Consider the following 18,703-nt stretch of genomic DNA (forward strand, 5'->3'; position numbering starts at 1 on the left):
GGGATTCCTCAGGAGAAAGTGCAAAGACTCTGAAAGAAAACTCAGAACCCCCAAATAAGGTGTGCCAAGCTTGTAGGTCATACCCAAGAAGACTCAAGGCTGTATCGCTGCCAAAGGAGCTTCATCAAAGTACTGAGTAAAGGTCTGAATACTTTGTAAATGTGATAGATTCTTTATTTTTTATACAATTTGCAAAAATGTCTTAAAAACCGTTTTGCTTTGTCATAATGCGCTATTGTGTGTAGATTTGATGAGAGTAAAAAAACATTGAATACATTTAGAATAAGCTGTAACGTAACAAAATGTGGAGAAAAGTCAAGGGGTCTGAATACTTTCCTAATGCACTGGTAAAATACTTCCAGATCGTGATTCCACAGCTGGGACAGCAGGTCAAATCTGTGCAGTCTCACAACCCAGCTCTCTGAGCTGGTACAGGCTCAACACGAACAAGACAGTAACACAGTAATGCACTAATACACAGCTACTCCAGGCATACGGATATCAAACCATTGTTTCTGGATCCTAAAGTATTCTTTCTTTCTGGCAGCTACACCCTGCGCGAGGAAATAAGATTAGTGTTGGTAGACCCAAGTAAGACTTTAAAACAGTTTGGCACTGGGAACCATTTCTTTCCTTATTAGAGGGAATGTGAAAGTCTGGAAGAGAATGAGGAATGGGCCTCTAATCATGATCATCAGTAGCACTCTGGGAAAAGGATGGGGTTGGTGATGCACGATACCATTCCCTATCATGCCAACTGTGGAAAGAGAGGATTCTCACAACGACCTATCAACTGACTGATTCTATCCTCACTGACTATAACAGAGACAGAAGCAAACAAGGGAGGGGAGGGGTAGAGAATAAACAAAACAGGCTTGACCTCACTGTATCTGGAAATTGCCACCCATCCTCCTCCCCCAGAGTGACTTTAGAAGCAGAGGCAATGGACGCTTGCTCCTCTCTTTCTCTATTCTCCGCGTCTCGGTCTACTCTTTCTCATCCCTCTCGATTTTACCTTCCTCTCCCTCCCTCTCCTTTTGCCCCCCCCCTCTCTCATTTGGTATGGTTCGTAAAAGAGGAAAGAGACTGTTAGTCTCATAAATTTCATGTGCCAACTTGCCAGCCCCTCAGACGGCACTCTGGAGCAGGTTTTCATCAAGGATCTCTCTGTACTTTGCTCCGTTCATCTTTCCCTCGATCCTGACTAGTCTCCCAGTCCCTGCCACTGACAAACATCCCCACAGCATGATGCTTCACTATAGAAGATGGTGCCAGGTTTCCTCCAGAAGTGACACTTGGTATTCAGGCCAAATATTTAAATCTTGGTTTCATCAGACCAGATAATCTTGTTTCTTATGGTCTGAATCCTTTAGGTGCCTTTTGGCAAACTCCAAGCGGGCTGTCATGGGCCTTTTTACTGAGGAGTGGCTTCTGTCTGGCCTCTCTACCACAAAGGCCTGATTGGTGGAGTGCTGCAGAGATGGTTGTCCTTCTGGAAGGTTCTCTCATCTCCATAGAGGAACTCTGGAGTTTTGTCAGAGTGACCATCGGGTTCTTGTTCACCTCCCTGACCAAGGCCCTTCTCCCTCGGTTGCTCAGTTTGGCCAGCTCAAGGAAGAGTCTTGGTGGTTCCAAACTTCTTCCATTTAAGAATGATGAGGCCACTGTGTTCTTAGGGACCTTCAATGCTGCAGACATTTTTTAGTACCCTTCATCAGATCTGTGCCACAACACAATCCTGTCAGGCCTACCACAATCCTGTCAGGCCTAGTGCATTCTCATCTGCCACGCTGATCCTCAATACGGGGGCGCCTCAGGGGTGCGTGCTCTGTCCCCTCCTGTACTCCCTGTTCACCCATGACTGCATGGCCAAGCACGACTCCCAACACCATCATTAAGTTTGGTGACGACATAACAGTGGTAGGCCTGATCACAAACAACGATGAGACAGCCTAAAAGGAGGACCAAGCACACCCCCATTCTCATCGACAGGGCTGTAGTGGAGCAGGTGAGAGCCTCAAGTTCCTTGGTGTCCACATCACCAATGAACTATCATGGTCCAAACACACCAATACAGTTGTGAAGAGGGCACGGCAACACATATTCCCCCTCACGAGACTTAGCATGGGTCCTCAGATCCTCAAAAAGCTATACAGCTGCACCATCGAGAATATCCTGACTGGTTGCATCACTGCCTGGTATGGCAACTGCTCGGCCTGCTCGGCAACTGCTCGGAAGCACGGCACTACAGAGGGTAGTGCGTACGGCCAAGTACATCACTGCCCTCCAGGACCTCTATACCAGGCGGTGTCAGAGGAGGGTCCTAAAAATGTCCAAAGGGTCCAGCCACCCTAGTCAAAGACTGTTCTCTCTGCTACCGCACGGCAGCACGTGCACTTCTTAACAGCTTCTAACCTCAAGCCATAAGTCATAAGTCTCCTGAACAGCTAATCAAATGGCTACACGGATTGTGGTGCAGCCCCTCCCGTTGTCAAAGCTGGAGACCTTTATGTCTTCAAGACACCACTACTAAAACCAGTCAAACCATGGACACAGATTACACTCAAACAATGCACACACACACACACACACACACACACACACACCACACACACACACACACAACACACACACACACACACACACACACACACACACACACACACACACACACAAACACACACACACACACACACACACACAACACACACACACACACACACACACACACACACACACAAATAATCCCTCAAAATCTTAATCAAAGCATTATTGCACAATGTACAACATGTGCAAAGCAATCCAAACTTATCACATGCCATTTCTGCTCAAACCGTGCACCTCCTGTACTTTGAGCTGACTGTTTTACTGCCATAAGAGGGAGTCCACCTGCAATGTTGTTTTTATGGAGCATGTTGTTGTATCTAAATTCATACCATGGCATTGTTGAATACTTGTTTATGATTGGCTTGAAGGGCATTCTTATTATTTCCCTATAACGCACGGTATATTTGCACGGTAGAATTCAATGGCTATAGTTCATTCTTACACCTTCTATGTTTGAGCTGCTTTTGAAAGCAAAGGTCRAATTGAAAACATTACTGGCATTGATAAATTAGATTTTCATACTGTCAGATTAGGACTAATGTTTGGTTAACTAAACTAGCAAGTTTGTTTGTTTATTATTAGAATTATAGCCATGGCATAAAAGGGATAATCAACTCGGGGCTCTATGCATTCTCTGGAAAATAATACAACTCCATGGAAGTTCATTATTTTCCATAGAACGCATAGCACCTCGTTGATTGTCCCTTACATATCTTTGAACAGGTTCTTCTTGAACTTGTACTCATTATCACTTTAATGAGTTTGTGTTTTCTCTAAACTATTAATTGCATGTGCGTCATCAAATCTGCATGATTCATCTTGTTTGTGCACTGTGCGTCTGTTTGTTTCACTGTTTCACCCTTACAAAAGGTCCTTTAAAACATACTTTACTGTTTCAGCCTTACAAAAGGTCCTTTAAAACATACTTTACTGTTTCACTCTCTTTACAAATGTATTTTCTCTTGTGCCATATACCATCATAAAAAGTAGCATCATATAAGACAATGTTCTTGTGCTAACAATTTACAGTAACTTTACGTTTCATTTTTACAACTAAATGAGTTACGGCCCAGTTAGTACTGTATATAGTCATGTTGATCGGACTTACAGCATTTGACAGATAACAGAAAGAACACTGAGCATGCATGTTATATGATAGATAAGAGACTGAAAAAATGTGTGTGTGTGTAGTTGTCACCCTCAGAATGCCCATATTCCATTCCAAAAGGCCAAATGATGTGTCATCAACAATGGCCCCACCTCAGCCTGCTGGCAGTGGATGTATACCAATTGGCACCCTATTCCCTATATAGTGCACTACTCCTATTCCCTATATAGTGCACTACTTCTGTTAGCACATTTACATAAGTAGTCAGACCCTTTACTCAGTACTTTGTTGATGCACCTTTGGCAGAGATGTTCGATTCGGGTTCAAGTCAGAGGAAAGCCCCAAAAATTGTCAGAGACTCCAGTCACCCAAGTCATAGACTGTTCTCTCTCTCTATTGTCTGTTTTCTCTGCTACCGCACGGCAAGCGGTGCCGGAGCGCCAAGTCTAGGACCAAAATGCTCCTTAACAACTTCTACCCCCAAGCCATAAGACTGCTAAACAATTAATCAAATGACCACCAGACTATTTACATTGACACCCTCCCCCCTCTCTATTTGTTTTGTACGCTGCTGCTACTTGCTGTTTATTATCTATGCATAATCACTTTCAAGTTCCTTGGTGTCCACATCAGGCCTCATTAACATCGACGGGACTGTAGTAGAGCGGGTCGAGAGTTTCAAGTTCCTTGGTGTCCACACCACCAACAAACTATCATGGTCCAAACACAACAAGACAGTCGTGAAGAGGGCACGACAACACCTATTCTCCCTCAGGAGACTGAAAAGATTTGGCATGGGTCCCCATATCGTCAAAAAGTTMTACAGCTGCACCATCGAAAGCATCCTGACCGGTTGCATCACCGCCTGGTGTGGCAACTGCTCGGCATCCGACCGTAAGGCGCTACAGAGGGTAGTGCGTATGGCCCAATACATCACTGGGGCCAAGCTTCCTGCCATCCAGGACCTATATACTAAGCGGTGTCAGAGAACGGCCCCAAAAATTGTCAAAGACTCCAGTCACCCAAGTCATAGACTGTTCTCTCTGCTACTGCACGGCAAGCAGTACTGGAGCGCCAAGTCTAGGACTAAAAGACTCCTTAACAGCTTCTACCCCCAAGCCAGTAATGACTGGCGAACAATTAACAAAGGGCCACCGGACAATTTACATTGACCCCCCCCCCCCCCCCTTTTGTTTTTACACTGTGGCTACTCGCTGTTTTATTATCTATGCATAGTCACTTTAAACCCTACCTCCATGTACAAAACCTGTATCCCCAGGCACATTGACTCTGTACCGGTACCCTCCCCCTGTTCTTTTATTTTGTTTACTTTTTATAATTTTTTACTTTTTTGTTTATTTGGTAAATATTTTCTTAACTCTTTCTTGAACTGCACTGTTGGTTAAGGCCTTTGGTAAGTAAGCGTTTCATGGTAAGGGTCTACTATATGTTGTATTTGGCGGATGTGACAAATAAAGGTTTCATTTGATTTGATGTCGGGCCCTGGCTGGGCCACTCAAGGAATTCAGAGACTTGTCCCGAAGCACTCCTGCGTTGTCTGGCTGTGTGTTAGGTCGTTGTCCTGTTGGAAGGTGAACCTTTGCCCCAGTCTGAGGTCCGCGAGGACCTTATATAGACAGGTGTGTGCCTTTCCAAATCATGTCCAAATCAATTGAATTTACCACACTTGGACTCCAACTTGTAAGAAACATCTCAAGGATGATAATGGAAACAGGATGCACTTGAGCTCAATTTCATGTCTCATAGCAAAGGGTCTGAATACTTATGTAAATAAGGTATTTCTGTTTTTGTCTAAAAACCTGTTTTTGCTTTGTCATTATGGGGTAGTGTGTATTGATTGAGGAGGATTTTTTATTGTTGATTTAATCCATTTAGAATACAAGCTGTAAAGTAACCAAATGTGGAAACAGTCAAGGGGTCTGAAGACTTTCTGAATGCCACTGTATGTGCCATGGCGGTCTTGTCTCAGTTAGCATGCAAACTAGTGAGCATGTCCTGTCTGCTCTGCTTTAGATATGAACTCAACAGTACTTCATTTTACACAAGAACTGAAGAGTTATTTTTGGTTATAATGCTGACAGAATTGTGTAGTTCAGCAAAAATAGTCCAATCAAGCTATTAAAGAAATAGGTCATATTTATTGCCAGCTGTACTGCACAGCTGGGGGGTTGCATTTAGTGGTGTATAGGGTAAGATATGTTCACCATTATAGCATTTATGTGTAGTAGGGTAAGATATGTTCACCATTATAGCATTTATGTGTAGTAGGGTAAGATATGTTCACCATTTATAGCATTTAGGACTGTGAATTAAGTAACTCTCTGGTGCAGCCAATGTGGGAGAAGCAGCACAAGGTAGTCGTATAACAATGAGGGGTTGTGGGCTAGCTGGATTCCTATCCAGTGAGCTACTACTGCAGTCGGGGCCTCTGATCTGTCTAGACACAGGCGAGTCATTGGCTGTCGGTCGTTGAGATCCAACTACTCTAATTCTGCTCTGAAATACAGAACTGCTCCAGGCAACAGGAAGTTGCTTTTGTGTGTGTGTGCGTGCACACATTTGTGTGTGTGTGGAGGGGGTTCCTCAGCTCATTTCTCAATCCTCTGGGGGATTTAAGCATATGCGGTCAAACTGCTGTAACTTCAAGCCAGCTCTGTGTGCCGTGCGGTCACAGGAGTTTTTCTCAGCTCGGCAGCCCAGGTGGGTTTTACAGTCACCGGTATCAGACCAGTAGTAGACTAGAGGCCTCAGTCCTTTCAACCCTCTTACTCAACAGGAAACAGTGGCCTCCGCCTAGTCTGGTCTGGCAGTGTAGCACACAGTAAGTAGTTACAGTCACTCACTGCCCTGCTTAGCATGGATTTCCTGCTTTCCACTTAATGACCCACATTAGTTATATCACTGTAGGGAAAGGAATGAAACACCACCACCCAGAAGCAGCAGAATATTAGCCTGGTCCCATATCTGTTTGTGCTTTACAGCCAACTCCTAGGGTCGTTGTATGACAGCACAAACAGCTCTGGAACCAGGCTAGCATCACCTCACTGTTTCAGTTGTCTTTCTGATTGAGATACTCACTTATCAAGTTRGAAGAGGTGATAACATCTCGTCACACCTACCTCCTAATAGAGATGTTACAGAGTTACAGGTTTTGTAAATAGTAAGCTGTCTGCGTGCTTATAGACATTTCGCAAAGTTACATGACTTGAGAAACAGGATACTAGTATTACCCTGGCTTTGAGAGCTTAAGAGGAGTTGGAAGATGATGAGAGCTGCACCGTGTTCTGTGTCAGTTTGGTGGCAGTTAGTGTGTCATTATTTGCAATAACTACCTGAACAAGAACAAACACAACGTTTCCTTTTGTTACTAACCACCTGAGTTCCTAGACGCTGCCACACACAAAGATGAGCTCTCATCCCTTCCTCAGCCCTCCCCTCGTCAGCCCCCACCCGTCAGCCCTGCCCTCGTCAGCCATCCCCACCTCAAGCCCTTCCCCTCAACTCAGCATCCCCTCACCCCTCAAGCGCATCACCCCACCTCAGCCCTCCCTCCTCGTCACCCCCCCCTCAGCCCCTCCCCTGTTCAGCGTTCCTCAGCCCTCCCCTCCTCAGCCCTCCCACACTCAGCCTCCCTCTCCTCCCAGTCCCTCCCACCCTCCTCTCAGCCCTCCCACTGCCCTTTCAGCGTTCCTCAGCCCTTCCCCTCCTCAGACTCCTTCTCACCTCCTCAGCCCTCCCCTCTCCCTCGTTCAGCCCCTCCCTCAGCCCTCCCCCTGCTTCAGACGTTCCTCAGACCCTCCCTCTCCTCAGCCCTCCCCTCCTCCAGCCCCTTCCCCCTCTCAGGCCACCTACCCCTTTCAGCCTTCCTTCAGCTCACCCTCCCCTCCTCAGCCTCCTTCCCTCCTCAGCCCTCCCACTCCCTCGTCCCCTCACCCCTCCCTCAGCCCTCCCCTGTTCAGCGGTTCCTCAGCCCCTCACCTCCTCAGCCCTCCCCTCCTCAGCCCTCCCCCTACTCCAGCCCTCCCTGCTTCACAGCCCTCCAGCCCTACCCCTCCTCAGACCCTCCCTGTTACAGCTCCTCAGCCCTCCCTCCTCACCCTCCCGCTCACGTTCAACCAGCCCCTCCCGCTTTCCTCAAGCCCTCCCCTGTATCTAGCGTTCAATCCGTCCAGCACCCTCACCTCCTCAGCCCTCCCCTCCTCAGCCGAGCCTTCCCCTCACTCTCAGCACCTCCTCACTCATTCCTCAGCGTGCCTCCAGCCCTCCCCTCCCTCAGCCCTTCCCTCTCCAAGCCCTCCCCTGAGCCCTCACCTTAGCAATCTTCACCTTCCTCAGAACCCTCCCCTCCTCGCACCCCACCCCTCAGGCCCTCCCCTATCCTAGCTCTCCCTCCTCAGCCCTCCCTCCTCGCACCCCCCTCCTTCAAGCCCTCCCACTGTTCAGCGTCTCCTCAGCCCTTCCCACTCACCTCCAGCCCTCCCCCTGTTCAGCTCTACCTCCTCAGCCACTCAGCCCTCCTCCCTCTTATTCTCTCTCAAAGCCGACGCCAGAACACATGATAGGGGCAGGTTAACAAAAGGTATGAGAGACAGTCAAACGGCTCTCCCTGCTAAGTGGTGTCATTTGGCTGTGATGGATACAATAGATAAGGCATAGCACTGAGGCCTTAGTGTTGAGATGTGCCAGAAGCAGACAGGGTTGACTAAAAGTTCATGATCTGATCTGTAATGCTCAACCATGCCGAGAGGGATACTCTACTCGCTCTGCAAAGCCAAGCAGACAGTGCATACTCTCTTGAGACTGAGCCTTTGTTTTCAGGTCAATCCTGCATGATGACAGCTAGAATGTGTTACAGGTGTTTATGAATTGTAGCTGTTCGGGAAAGTATGACGCGCAAGTGACGTTAAAGCAAGTAAAAACATAGAGGAACACATGAAATGAAAGTCCCTCACCACCACCCTTACCAGCTGTGAGCTTTTCCATTGCTGGGTATGGAAAAGAGTAGAGAGAACCTGTTTAATTTGCTTAGCGTGTCCTGATTGTTCTAAAGTAAGATAAAGAGCCTCTAATGACCTGAGAGAGTGTTGCGTGCGAGGCCCTTTCATTACGCAGCTTCAAGGTAAATGGACTGCATGCAACAGATTTAGTTTGCATGACAACCCTCCTCCCCAGACGTATCACTCCCCCTTTCTCCTCCTCCTGCTATGTGCATTTGCTGTGGTTGATGACTGAAATGTGTAACTTAATCCAATTACCAGATGGTGGAGCGTTTCATTGATGTGGCATCTGGTCATACACACTGTGCCAGACAGATTCTCCCTTTGACTACTCTCCAGACAGACACTCTCTCCTTCTCTCTCTCACATGTCACCCTGTTGCCTGCTGAAAGAATAGTGTGCATAGATGATCTCATATTTACTGCTAGGCTACATATGACCCCAGTTTTGTGAAGACACTGATAATGATCGAATGAAAAACAAATATGTTGAATGAAGATAAAATATACAGTATGCTTCCTCAAAGGAAATKATGCACATCAATGTCAATGTGTAAACACACCTGGGATCTTGACTTTTGCTCTTTTGCTTGTCATCCATCTATTGACTGGCTCACAGATGTATTATATGAAGGATAAATACACTTCAAAGCAAGACTTAATCCATGGATGTTGTTCACCTTCCCTCTCACTGCAGGGTGTACATGCGCTGGAAGCCATAGATGGACTGCTGCTGTGTCTTAGGAAATATTACATCAAAGACATCTACTCACAAAGCTTTGATCACTTTCTGACTGATTGGGAATCTGTCTGTTGTGTTGTGTGGGACAGGCCACACACAGCACGACTCTGAATGTGTGACTCTTGGTGAGATACACTACAGAAACTGGAAGACAAGAGAACCTGATTGCCTTCACATGAAGCCCAGGTGGGAAGGAAGAGACGGAGGAAAGGGTGAGAAAAGAGTCTGTGTGAGACATTATTGTTCTGGGTTTAACCTCAGCCGACCACCTAATTCACTACCTCCCTTCACAGAGCTCTGTGGAAGAACATATATCCCCTGTATATAGCCTTGCTACTGTTATTTTATTGTTGCTCTTTAATGATTTTTTATAGATTTTTTACTTCAGATTATTTTAGTAAATACTTTCTTAACACTTATTTTTCTTAAAACTGCATTGTTGGTGACTCAGTGGCTAAGAACCCTTCTATCCGGTTGAGTAGATTGTAAATAAAACACCTTGTTGTCTCCCTAATGGCACCTCACTATTCCCCATTATACAGTCTGAACAACAAMTAACTGCACAGTAAATCTGTCATCATCATTATCACTTAGAATYAATATGGCACCTCTTACGGTCAATACTCAAACCTGCTTGACTGTCATTCCTGTTGCATTGCATCTACAGTTCTTCAGAATTCTGAAATGTTCTTGAAATGTCTGCAGATGTGTTCCTTTCATAGCACACAGCAAATTGGCCAGTGTTAACTAGTGTAGATCTTTCAGTTTCTAGTGTTGATTCAATAGTTAAATGAACACTAAAGAGTTCAATTAACATTCAGTGGCATAAAATAACCCCACTGTTGGTGTTGATAACCAGAGTTGAAACAAAACCACACCCATCTTTATTATATTTCCCAGCATGCTCTATTGCAGGTTGATTATTAGAATGATTTGTTTCAATATCTATGTTTTTTATTAATCTTATGTTACTCCAATATAAACATACATTTTTCTAAACTAATCCAATCTGTTAGTAGTTGGACTTGCATCCGTTACTGAAATGGTTATTCCAGTTTAAATACTTTAGTTTATATGTAGTATCATCTTAGTCTTCCCAACCCTGGCAGTCATTCTGAATCCAGGTGGCTGGTGATTATTTTTCTCAAAATGTTGGATATCCCCTCTCTGGCTAGATTCCAATATGAGTTAGACATCACTTTGCAAGCCAGCATACTGTGACTTGCAAGGCRTGATGTGGCCTGTAAACCATGCATTTCAGGCCACTGTATTAGGCTAAAACTAGGCCATCAAAATAAGATCTATATGCATTGTAATATGCATTGTATTGTCTTAAAGAATTTAACTTGAATTATTAATGATATATTCACTTAGGATCTCACTTGGCAAAGGCCACAGGACTGAAAATGAATGAATGCAACCACCATGTCTGTCAGTAGCAAACACAGTCTTGGGTGGTATTGGTAACTAAAATATTCACTCGAATGGTACCCTGGGAAATATGCAAATAAGGATCAATACTTTATTTGCATAAAATAAGGTGTTGAGTGTGTGTGGTTCTTCGAAGAACCATCCCATTTAAGGTTCTTCTGAGTGTACTATGTTTGTTTTTCTATGGGTGGTGCTTTTACACTAGATCAGAGAGCCTGTGTCTTTTCCCTGCACGGCTAACTAGCTGCCTGCTCTGTCTCCCAGTCCCAGATAGCATCAGGCTGTCTGAGATTAGCACCCATGAGGGTGCAGTTCAACTTTCCTTTTTTTTTTTTTTTTTACTCCCGGACCCTATTTTTGGTCCCTCCATTTTGCACATCACCCACTGTCAGTCCGGCAGCGTCAAGCATCTAGTCGCACTGATAACACGTCTGTATTGTTCCTGTGGGGCTCTAATGTCCCCCGAGCCTTGAGAGCTCATTGTACTATCATTGTAGTATCAGGTTTCAGACACATTTTTGGGCCAGGCTTAAGGCCAAGCCATCTTGTTGCTAGGCAGTTTAGTAGTGCGGAGGATAGATAAAGGACCTGCTTATTCTCTCATGGTCATTGGCCTACCAGTTAGGGACTGGTTGTCCCATTGGCCTACCAGTTAGGAACTGGCGGTTAGGGACTGTGTAACGGTGGCAGGGTTAGCTTCTGATTCAGTAGTAGTGCAGAGGATAGATAGGCTGATAATAGATGATATGAGATTTGTTCTCACAGCTCAGCCAATTCTCTCTTCCTACAATTATCCCTCAATCTCTGAATATAGCTAGTGTCTATTTCACACAGTTTATTAGCAATAAAGTCATTGATAATATCTATAACAAGTAACCATATTAAAGACCATAGTTTTACCAAAGTAGGTCTTAGGTATCTCAACCGTTGATGTGGTTTATCTGTGTAGTAATGTCCAAAGAGAAGCAGGTAGTGTCATAATTATATACACACCACAGGTCAGAGCTCGTCACACCACAGGTCAGAGCTCGTCACACCACAGGTCAGAGCTCGTCACACCACAGGTCAGAGCTCGTCACACCACAGGTCAGAGCTCGTCACACCACAGGTCAGAGCTCGTCACACCACAGGTCAGAGCTCGTCATTCGTTTGACCTCTCAGAAACCTGCTTCTTCTGGTGTAGTGACAACCCACTTGTGTACACACCAGAGTCACACTACAGCAGCCACATTACAGCCACATGAAAGCAGTGCCTCAGTGGTCTCAGAACAGTATATGAATAGTATCAATGATGCAGTGTGCTGTAGTAGATGGCATTACTAAAGACTCCAATCTGTGGTCCAGAGAGGTGGCTGGGTAGCAGGATGGGATGCTAGCTATGGCATTCCTACAGACAATCCCTGACCCTTGGCTGCCTTTCCTGGACAAGAGAGCAAAGCAGGGAGGTGGTCCTATTGACTGGCTATTATTTGTAAAGTGAGAATCTGTGAATCCCTAGACTTAGTCCCCCCAGCACTTCCGACAGGGGTCGCCCAACTGTGGCTATTTCCTGCCCAGGAACAGAGAGTTATTTCAGGGTACATCAGAGGCCTGGGAAGGACCTCAGTGAGTCAGGACTTATGTCCCAAATGGCACCCTATTYCCTATATACGGTGCACTTCTTTTGACCAGGCCCCATAGGGCTCTAAATAGGGAATAGGGCCCTGGGCAAAAGCAGTTTACTATATAGGGAATAGGGTGCCATAGARCCATAGGGCTCTGGTCAAAAGTAGTGCACTAAATATGGAATAGGGTGCCGTTTGGGAAACAACCAGGCGGTTCCTAGAGGAAAGCCAATCAGCACGGCTGGTGTCAAACTTACTTTTTTAAACTTTTTACTCCTACTGAAGCATTAGCAAGACTATGGACAACAGCTTTCAGCTTGTATCAAAGCCACAGGGAAACGCCACTGCCAACCCAGACGTGTATGTGTGGTCTGGTGGTGGTAGGCACCTCTGCTGCCAGCTTAGCTGTGCCAAGTGGGCCTCTTACAGTATCCTTGTGGACCATGTCCTTAGGTGGTCTGATCAGGTGTGGAGGGTCTATCCGGTATAAATCCTATGAACCCCTGGTCGTGACCATCTAAAAACAGATGCACAATGAAACCCAGCTTTTCACAGAATGACTCGAAAACTACGTTCCAAATGACACCCTAGTCCCTATTTAGTGCACTACGTTTGACCAAGGGCCATATGGTTCTGGTTAAAAGTAGTGCACTACATAGGGTRTAGGGTGGCATTTTAGGCACTCACTAATACTGCACATACTAATACTCTTCTGTACTTTCTTTAAGTAGATATAAGATATGATTAGATTTGAAGCCTCTACAGTTCCTTTTAGTCTGACTTTGGTATTGCCTACAGMATTAACCTGATCCATACATCTAGCCTCCTTTACTATGACATCACTGAGAGGTCAGACAAAATAAAGGTCAAGACAAAGTAGCACCAACTGAACACACTTCATTGAGTTGACTAGACAAAAGCTAGTTGTTAGTGTTGCACACAGTGGCACTCAGCCCATTGACCCTCAAGCACCTCCTCTTTATGGTCCAAGCCCTAGCTGCTAGCGTCACGTTCAGTCTGGTGCAGACATTAGTTAGACACTGGGTTAGTAGCCCTTGTCTGACCCAGCCCTCCGATTATGGCCTTCTTCCTGTGTTCACTCTACCATCGCCTGGTCAGTGTAGTGTTCTGGCTGTGTTTTAAAACCCACTGTTGCGCAAATAACAGAGATATGCACATTAAACCACTCCTGTGTCTAGCCAAGCCAAGCACACAAAAGGCACTGAGGCAGACATGAGGTTGAAGGGCTCTTGAAGTGTCTCAGACCATTGTATGATGAATTAATTCAAGGAAAGCTGTGGTGTGTAAGAGGATGAAGTGTCTTTGATTATTTCAAGATCCTCACGTGAAGGAAAGAGTGTTGAGACTGTGGTTGAGACGGTTGAGAAGTGTTTATTTGTCAGGATACTTTGTTTCTATTCCTATACTTACTCCTTGTGGTACTAAATCTTTATGTTCCTGTCTGTTTGGGTGACTAACCACCTCTGCAGCTCTCTCCTCTTCCGCTTTCTTCTATTTTTAAAACCRGAACATATTTAATAATTTATACTTCAGAGGGGAATTGAACTGGTTGTCTGGCTGGGGATACATCTTCCTGTGAATGAAGGAGGGAGGAAGGGAAAGGAAGGGAAGGAGGAGAGGAAAGGAGTGGGTTGGTAGGGTGATTGGAGAGATGTATGCTTCCGAGGGAGGTCTCTCCATCCAGTTTGTACTCAGCTGCGCTGTGGCTGGCTRCAGATTACTTTGTTCCATTTCAGCTTCCTTCCGTGCGTCTTCCTCCTCCATAAACCTCTCAGCCATTGTAATAGAAGTGCGATCACATATTGATGACCTCAATACGAAGGTTATTGTTGATGCTTCTCAAATGACCTRCATGGTGTGTGTGCGGGCGTGCCAGAGTGTGTGTGTGCGTGCAGTCAGTCTGGATCCACATGTTCCAAGGTGAGAGTGAAACCTGGCAGACTGGTCGCTCTTCTTTAAACAGTCCCAGCACCCGGGCAGTCTCTTTCTTACTACATACTGTACAGACCCACTACAGCCCTGTCCTCTCAGGCAATTTCTTTATTGCTATGGACCAATTAGTGTTGTCACGATACCAGAATTTTTACTTTGATACCGATACCAGGTTTAGTATCATAATACTCGATACCGTCACGATACTTGATTCCAAAACGATACTACAACAAAAAAAGAACCCATATTAGCCAAAGTCACCAAATGGCACTTGATCCAGACAGATAAACTCAGCTACTGGTCTGTTCAATCGTTGGGCATCTTTTGAGTTCAATACCATTACATTTGAACATTTGTATGTCTTTTTTTTTTGTTGACAACCATGGATGCATTAATGAATCAATTATACAATCATACAATCAATTTGTTTTTACCAATCTAACAACAAAACAACATAATGGTATTCATTTATTTAATAGGTAAATATATTGATAAACTGAGTAAATCAAGATGTAGCATAGGTCTTTTCACAATACAGGTGAATGCATATTATTCACTAGGAGTGTGTGCATTGAGTATTGAGCTTGTTTTATCTGATTTCATGGGGCCACATTTAGGATCTATTTCAATGGCTACTGCTAGGAGAACATATTATTTCATTGTACTGATCAACAAAATTGATCACCGTGTGCTAACTAGCAAGCTATTACACGGTGTCGCTAACTAACAAGCTAGCTAGTTATCTAACACACGGTGTCGCTCCCCTGCCTCCCACATACCGGAGTAGCTAGCGGGAGGCGGGGAGACCGGTAGACAGTATCCTTTGCCCTTGCATGTCGGGCACTGTTTTTCCGCAGTTCTCTTAACGAATGTGAGGGCAGGTGTTCGGCAGGCAAGAGCGAAGGACACTGTCTACCGGTGTTGCCCCTGCCTCCCACTAGCTAGTAAGGAGGACTCCAGTACATAGGAGGCGGGGGCGATAATGCTTGTATTTTCCTTTTGACCCACATTCAAAAGTGTAACACAAGCATGAAGATGTCATGATCGAGGGGGGGCATTTATGCAGGAACCAATGGGATGCTCGAGGGGGGATGTTTATGAAGGAACCAATGGGATGCTCAAGGGTGTTCCTGTATGCCCACATACAGGAACACCCCGAATTGCAGCCCGCAATCACACACTATTGGATTCTACTGGAAACCAGACTGGAAGCGAGGGAGTGAAGAAGTGAATGAGTTTTTGGTGGTGAGGGAGATGAAGTGAATTAACAAAGTTTTTTGTGACAATCAATCAGCTTTGAAATCAGCATATTTTGCAGTATGGTTTGCACAAACAAAGCTAGGGTAGTGAATTGATGTTGCTTCAGCTGTAAGCTAGCAAGGAACATTAGCCTACAATTAAAACCGGAARCTACCGGTATCGTCTTGCATTGTTCTAGCCTGTATGGACATTGTTTTGTGAACAGTTTCAACACTTCTACATGCCGTGTTGCATTATTGAAGTGTGTTAATTTCTGTGCAGCATGAGTGGGGAGCTAACAATGCAGCCCAGACAGCTCTAGCAATGAATGGAGTGGAGCAGGCACTTTGCTCTTCACGCTATGAAGGGGCTGCATACACAGACTTGATCCTCTCAATCACGTGAGACACATTTGACAGAAGTATCGAATGTTATTTTTTTGTATTGAAATACTACCTAAGTTTTGGTATACCGTGCAATGCTAAGACCAATGCAGACTTCCCATGTTGTGTGTGGGTTGTGCAACCACTTTCGTCTATGCCAGTCTGTGCGTGATTATGTGTGTTAGCTTGTTTGTAGGTTGTTGGTTGAGTAGTAAATTGCAGATTAACTTCCGACTGTCACTTTTGGAAAGTTACTCTGGAGAGGAAGGACAGTGGAGTAACAGCTTMGACAGCTTAGACAGCTTGTCAAAGTTCTGTTCCTGGCACTTAACCATCTTGGGTTATTCTCCAACACACCATCTGCTTTACAAAGATGTAAGAAGTGCCTGCTGATGTAGCTGGGATATCTTTTATGAGACTGTTATACAGGGACTGTCTGTTCTGCTGCCCTATAYGGATGTACAAATTATGACTTAATGATGGTTTATTGTGCTTTTCTTTAGTTTTTCCAGATAAAGCCACACAGAAAAATTGCCACAATATTCATGTATTAATTCATTCATTTATTGTCAGTCATTCTTTTCCATAGTGTTATACAGTACTGAGTCCAGTATGTGTGTTTTAACACAGGTGTGTGAAGACCATCATGTCTTCAAAGATGCAGAGTTCCAATAACATAGCCCATGCCAGGAGGACAGTCCAGCAGCTGAGAATAGAGGCCAGCATTGAGAGGATTAAGGTATGCTTCTCAAACATAACCCATAACTTGAATGACCTAAATAGACTGTACGTATATGATATTACATTTTTCATCCTGCAAGAACTGCCTTCGCTGACCTTCTCTTTAACAATTCCACAACAAATACCTAATACACACAAATCTAAGTAAAGGAATGGAATAAGAATATATAAATATATGGATGAGCAATGTCAGAGCGGCATAGGCTAAGATGCAATAGATTGTATAGAATACAGTATATACACTACCGTTCAAAAGTTTGGGGTCACTTAGAAATTTCCTTGTTTTTGAAAAAGAAAAGTCCATTAAAATAACATCAAATTGATCCGAAATACAGTGTAGACATGGTTAATGTTGTAAATGACTATTGTAGCTGGAAACGGCAGATTTTTTTATGGAATATCTACATAGGCGTACAGAGGCCCATTATCAGCAACCATCACTCCTGTGTTCCAATGGCACGTTGTGTTAGCTAATCCAAGTTTATAATTTTAAAAGGCTACAGACAAGTCCTCAACTGGCAGCTTCATTAAAAAGTACCCGCAAAACACCAGTCTCAACGTCAACAGTGAAGAGGCGACTCTGGGATGCTGGCCTTCTTTTGTCTATTAAATGTGTGCTTTGCTTTCAAAAACAAGGACATTTCTAAGTGTCCCCAAACTTTTGAACATTAGTGTACATACGAGATGAGTAATGCGAGATATGTAAACATTATTAAAACCTCTTATGGCTGAGATCCCGTTAACGGGATTGACTTGACAACAGCCAGTGAAAGTGCAGGGCGCCAAATTCAAACAACAGAAATCTCATAATTAAAATTCCTCAACATCACGTATTTTTTACCACATTTTAAAGATAAACTTGTTGTTAATCCCACAGTGTCCGATTTCAAAAAGGTTTTTATGACGAAAGCACCATCTGATTTGTTAGATCAGTACCTAAGTCACAGAAAAACACAGCCATTTTTCCAGCCAAGAGAGGAGTCATAAAAAGCAGAAATAGAGATAAAATTAATCACTAACCTTTGATGATCTTCATCAGATGACACTCATAGGACTTCATGTTACACAATACATGTATGTTTTGTTCGATAAAGTTCATATTTTATCCAAAAATCTTAGTTTACATTGGCCCGTTTATGTTCAGTAATGTTTTGCCTCCCAAAACTCAGGTATTTTGCAGAGGCCACATCAATTTACAGAAATACTCATAATAAACATTGATTAAAGATACAAGTATTATAACATGTACTTTAGATAAACTTTTCCTTAATGGCAACCGTCTGTGTCAGATTTCAATTTTTTTTTTAAACTGAAAAAGACACCATGCAATATCTGAGTACGGCGCTCAGATAAAAAACATGCCATACAGGTACCGCCATGTGGTGGAGTCAACAGAAGTCAGAAATAAGCATTATATAATATTCATTACCTTTGATGATCTTCATCAGAATGCACCCTCCCAGTGAATCCCGTTCCACAATAAATTTTTGTTTTGTTCGATACGTCCATAATTTATGTCCAAATACCTCTTTTTTGTTGGCGCGTTTAGTTCCAAAAATCCAAATTGATGACGCGCAGGCCAGACGGAAAAGTCAACCATTCCATTCCAGTTCGTAGAAATATGTCAAACGATGTATAGAAATAATCTTTAGGATGTTTTTAACATAAATCTTCAATAATGTTTTCAACCGGGAATTCCTTTGTCTGTAGAAATGCGATGGAACGCAGCTAACTCTCACGGGGTGCGCGCCAACTGCTGTGCAGAACACCTGACTCAATCAGCTCTTATTCCCTCATCATTCACAGTAGAGCATCAAACAAGGTTCTAAAGACTGTTGACATCTAGTGAACGCCTTAGGAAGTGCAATATGACCACCA

At 44.2% G+C, this 18,703-nt stretch overlaps 1 protein-coding gene across 4 annotated transcripts in view; it reads left to right on the plus strand.

Annotated features, from left to right (window-relative positions):
• gng12b (guanine nucleotide binding protein (G protein), gamma 12b) overlaps positions 1-18,703 on the plus strand; it is a 62,286-nt gene that overhangs the window by 38,590 nt on the left and 4,993 nt on the right. The window contains exons 2-3 of one of the 4 annotated variants that reach the window (XM_024004165.2): positions 9,430-9,686; positions 16,715-16,823. In XM_024004165.2, coding sequence (XP_023859933.1) covers positions 16,731-16,823 — 93 coding nt within the window. In that variant the 5' untranslated portion in view covers positions 9,430-9,686; positions 16,715-16,730. Of the gene's footprint in view, positions 1-9,429; positions 9,687-15,581; positions 15,708-16,137; positions 16,460-16,714; positions 16,824-18,703 lie in introns of those variants that run through there. The other 3 variants (XM_024004161.2, XM_024004163.2, XM_024004164.2) reach the window with 3 other exon arrangements.

This window comes from Salvelinus sp. IW2-2015, linkage group LG16 (genome assembly GCF_002910315.2).
Source record: "Salvelinus sp. IW2-2015 linkage group LG16, ASM291031v2, whole genome shotgun sequence".
Lineage (NCBI taxonomy): Eukaryota > Metazoa > Chordata > Actinopteri > Salmoniformes > Salmonidae > Salvelinus > Salvelinus sp. IW2-2015.